The sequence below is a fragment of the Myotis brandtii genome, unplaced genomic scaffold, assembly GCF_000412655.1.
Source record: "Myotis brandtii unplaced genomic scaffold, ASM41265v1 scaffold575, whole genome shotgun sequence".
NCBI lineage: Eukaryota > Metazoa > Chordata > Mammalia > Chiroptera > Vespertilionidae > Myotis > Myotis brandtii.
This window is the reverse complement of record NW_005370153.1, coordinates 583,494-587,462: the sequence shown is the minus strand read 5'-3', so window position 1 is coordinate 587,462 and position 3,969 is coordinate 583,494. Positions and strand designations below refer to the sequence as shown.

General features: G+C 39.8%; 1 protein-coding gene across 1 annotated transcript in view; it reads right to left on the bottom strand.

Annotated features, from left to right (window-relative positions):
• CADPS2 (Ca++-dependent secretion activator 2) overlaps positions 1–887 on the bottom strand; it is a 143,534-nt gene extending 142,647 nt beyond the window's left edge. The window contains 1 exon segment of the mRNA XM_014549913.1: positions 822–887. Coding sequence (XP_014405399.1) covers positions 822–887 — 66 coding nt within the window.
• Between the last annotated feature and the right edge of the window lie 3,082 nt (positions 888–3,969).

Here is a 3,969-nt window from a genome sequence, read left to right as displayed (position 1 = left end):
TATATTTCCTCTTTCACACAAAATGTTCTTGTTTCCTATCTTTGCTCAACAGACAGAGTATTCCTGATTCTCAAATATTTTGGTTCACTGACTAATGTACTGAACCAGGGAAACATGTATAACATACATGCAATGCTTCCTCTCTCTCTCTCCCAGCTGTGGCTCAATTACTTATTATAGGAAAGATTCTGTCTTATTTTCTAATTTTCCAAGCCAAAACTAATTAATTCTGAAGTGACAGATATAAGAATAGTACTTTTCATATATCTAGATCAATGGTTCCCAAAATGAGGCACATGCCTCACAGGGGGGCAATTTGATTTTTAAGGGGGGGCAATTCGAGAATGAGCTATTAACAGTGAATTTTTCACACTTCTTATGGTTCTAGGGGCCTCATATACAGTACATAAATATATATTGTGACATACTTATGCATTTCAGTTCTCTATTATGTTTTGAAACTTTATTTGCTATTTTTTCATATCACTTCATATTATTATTTAACAATTTCTTAGTAATTTCTTCCTCAGTACTTCAAATATCCTTACGTTCTTTTATTTTTCTCTTTCATGGATGCCATGTTCTTAGGAAGCTTGTTTAGACCAAGTGAATGGCCTTTTACGCTTCCTCCAAGTGAATAGGAGTTCACTTTTTTAATAATAATTAATTATATGTCACGGGCCGGGGGAAGCATCAGGATTTTAGAGATGCTTAGGTGGGGCATGGGCAAAAAAAAAAAAAGGTTGGGAACCACTGATCTAAATCAAGGCACATGAAATTAAGATATTTAACAGTATATTTTGTCAAAGAAGGCCATTTACTACTTCAGAAGACATAGGGTATCCATCTCCTTCTTTGTCACCTTCATCTAATTTCACTACTGTCATTGGGCACTAGAACACTATATGTAATATTATATCTATGGGGAAATAACTGAAGTTGAAACAAGCAACTTTTGAAAACTTGTAATTTTGTCTAAAGCTGGAATGGCAAGATAAATGGCATACTAGTATATCTTTCCTAATTCCTGTGATAGCTAGATCTTAATTAGGAACATAGGAAAGCTCAAGTAGTCAATGAAGGTGAACTGTGCCAGTTGTCAATCTATAGCTTCTCAACACTATCTTCCCACTACCCTGCTTATGCCAGCCAGGATAATTTTAAAGGGTGCTGATTTTTACTGTATTGATTTTAGAGAGAGAGGAGGGGGGATGGAGGGGGAAGAAATATAGAAAGAGGGAGAGAGAAACCATAATTTGTTGTTCTACTTATTTATGCATTCATTGGTTGAGTATTGCATGTGCCCTGCCTGACCAGGGATCAAATCCGCAACCTTGGCATTTCGGGACAATGCTCTAACCAACTGAACTACCTGGCCAGGGCAGAAGGATTCTTCTAACTGGTTCTCCTCTTATTTGGAGGCACATGGCACCCACTCATGGGCAGCTTCTCTCCAGATCTCTGATGGTGGCTTCACGCCGTCCCACCCCCATTGGCAGATTCCCAGTGAGTTCTGCAGGGCAGCACCTCCCTGGGGACCATTTCCCTCCAGCACCCAGAAGGCAGATTTCCACGAAGCAGTAGGACACAACCACAGCTTCTCCAGTGAGGTCTGATTCCAGCCTTGGGGATGGGGGACTGGGACCCTCTTCCAGATTCCTTCCTTCCTTGGATGCTGTGTTCCCCTATCTGCTACTCCTGTGTTCCTTATTTTCCTTACTCATGTAGTCAATCACACATTGTTTGTATTAAATTTTCCCTGTTCAATTATTGTGTAGCTTCTGGCTCCAGATTGCACCCTGGAAATACTGAAACACTATATGTAATATAATATCTATGGGAAAATAATTGAAGTTGAAACAAGCAACTTTTGAAAACTTGCAATTTCGTCTAAAGCTGGAATGGCAAGGTATTTTTAAAGTGCAATATAACTAAAGACTGGCTTCAGAAAAACTTTTAATTACTTGATATTTAATATTCCAAGTTGGCAGGCATTTCATTTTTTCCAACTTCTGCCTAACACAGTCAGTACTAAGTTCCACCAAGTAATCAAACCACATTTTTGAAGCAAAGACTCTATTGAACTTAAGTATCTGGATTCTTAATTTTGCCTATAAAAGCCATACCTAGAGTTATACTTAGTCTGATTACATGTTATTTAATTGGCATTTATTAAGTTAACAATGTGTCAAGCAGTTTGCTAAGTGTTAGAGACACAAAGAAAAATGAACCTAAGACCCTGCCCTCACACAGCTCATGCTCCCTGAGAGAGACAGAAGAAACAATACGATACAACCAGGTAAGAGAATAATAGAAACCTATGCAAAGGGAGAAAAAGCTAAAAGAGAAAAAAAATTATGAACTCTGTTGGGGAAGGTGACGTGGTTCACAGGGTAGAGATGACAGAACTATAATTTTATTTGGTCTGTGGGTTAAGTGAGGGGTAAAGTGAGAATAAAATACATTTCGGGAAAATAAAAGCACAGGATTAAAAAGCATAGAGGCATTTCACACCACGACCTTTTAAGGGAAAAAAAATTTTCATATTGCAGGAGCCTTAAATATAAGGGTGAGGGCAGCAACGGCTGGGCCAAGCAGACCAAGAGAGACCAGACAGCAAGATGCATGTGTGCCGCGCAAGGCATTGGTGCTCACTCTGGTGACCAGGAGTCAGTGATGTAGGCAACCAGGTACTGAAATGTTGAGACACATGAGTTAGAGAAATTACTGGCAGTAGCATCAAAGGTAAGAGCACAACTGACCAGAGCGGAGATTGGGATATGAATTATCAGAGGAGTAGAGTAGACGGGTGAGAAACAGTAAGGGCCTAATCTAGGGCAAAGGTCATGGGCTAGAGCAGTGGTTCTCAACCTTGGCTGCAGGTTAGAATCACCCAGAAATCTTTTTAAAATCCTGAAGGTGATTCTAATGTGCAGCCAAGGTTGAGAACCACTGGGCTAGAGAGAGAGGTAGAAACAAGAGAGCAGGCTAAGAGAATTAACAGATCTTGGTGATTTACAGAATGTGTAAAAGTAAGGCAGAAAAAACATTATGATTCACAGGTTTTTTAATGGAGTGCCTGGACTCTACTAACCTAAAATAAAGAACCAAATAATACAGGTAGAACAGTGTGTGTGTGTGTGTGTGTGTGTGTGTGTGTGTGTGTGTGAGTGATGTTTGTATATGGTGGTGGGTCATGGATAATTCCGTTTTGGTAGAGGTCAGCTTTGCAGACAAAATACAGTACAAATAAAAAAGAATCAAGAACAAGACTCTATGAAATACCTCCCTTTAAATGGCTGATAGAACAAGTAGATGGAGGGGAGGCCGGTGGTGCCAGGACACCAGAAGGAAAATTATGACATGTTGGCAATTAAGAGGAGGGGGGCGGGGGGAAGAGAGAAGAGAAAATGAAATGCCACAATAAAAATCACTTAAATTAACAAGAGAACGGGTTGATCTTCATCACCGCTAGGTCTCCTTTTGCAAAGAAGAGTTAGTGACATGGTGAAGAATGGGAGCCAACTGGCAGGAGGGAGAAGAGGACCAGTGGCAGTGAAGTTAAGACAGCAAATATAAATTGTTCTTTTAAAGTGCTTGAGTGAAAAAGGAAGCAAGATAGAGGAAGGCAGAGCTAGACCAGAAAATTACACATAGTCAATGGGGAAGACAAGTCAGTAAAAAGAGGCAGATTATGGTAGATGACAGAACATAATGCTGCAAGGTCACGTCTGAGATTAGTTCGTAAAAAATGGTGGGGCCTTCTCTCTCTCACCACTTGCCCTAGGGCAGTGGTCGGCAAACTCATTAGTCAACAGAGACAAATATCAACAGTACAATGATTGAAATTTCTTTTGAGAGCCAAATTTTTTAAACTTAAACTGTATAGGTAGGTACATTGTTATTCACTTAATTAGGGTACACCCAAGCTGGCCTTTGCGAAAAACGTCCTCAATCTGATTGAGGTAC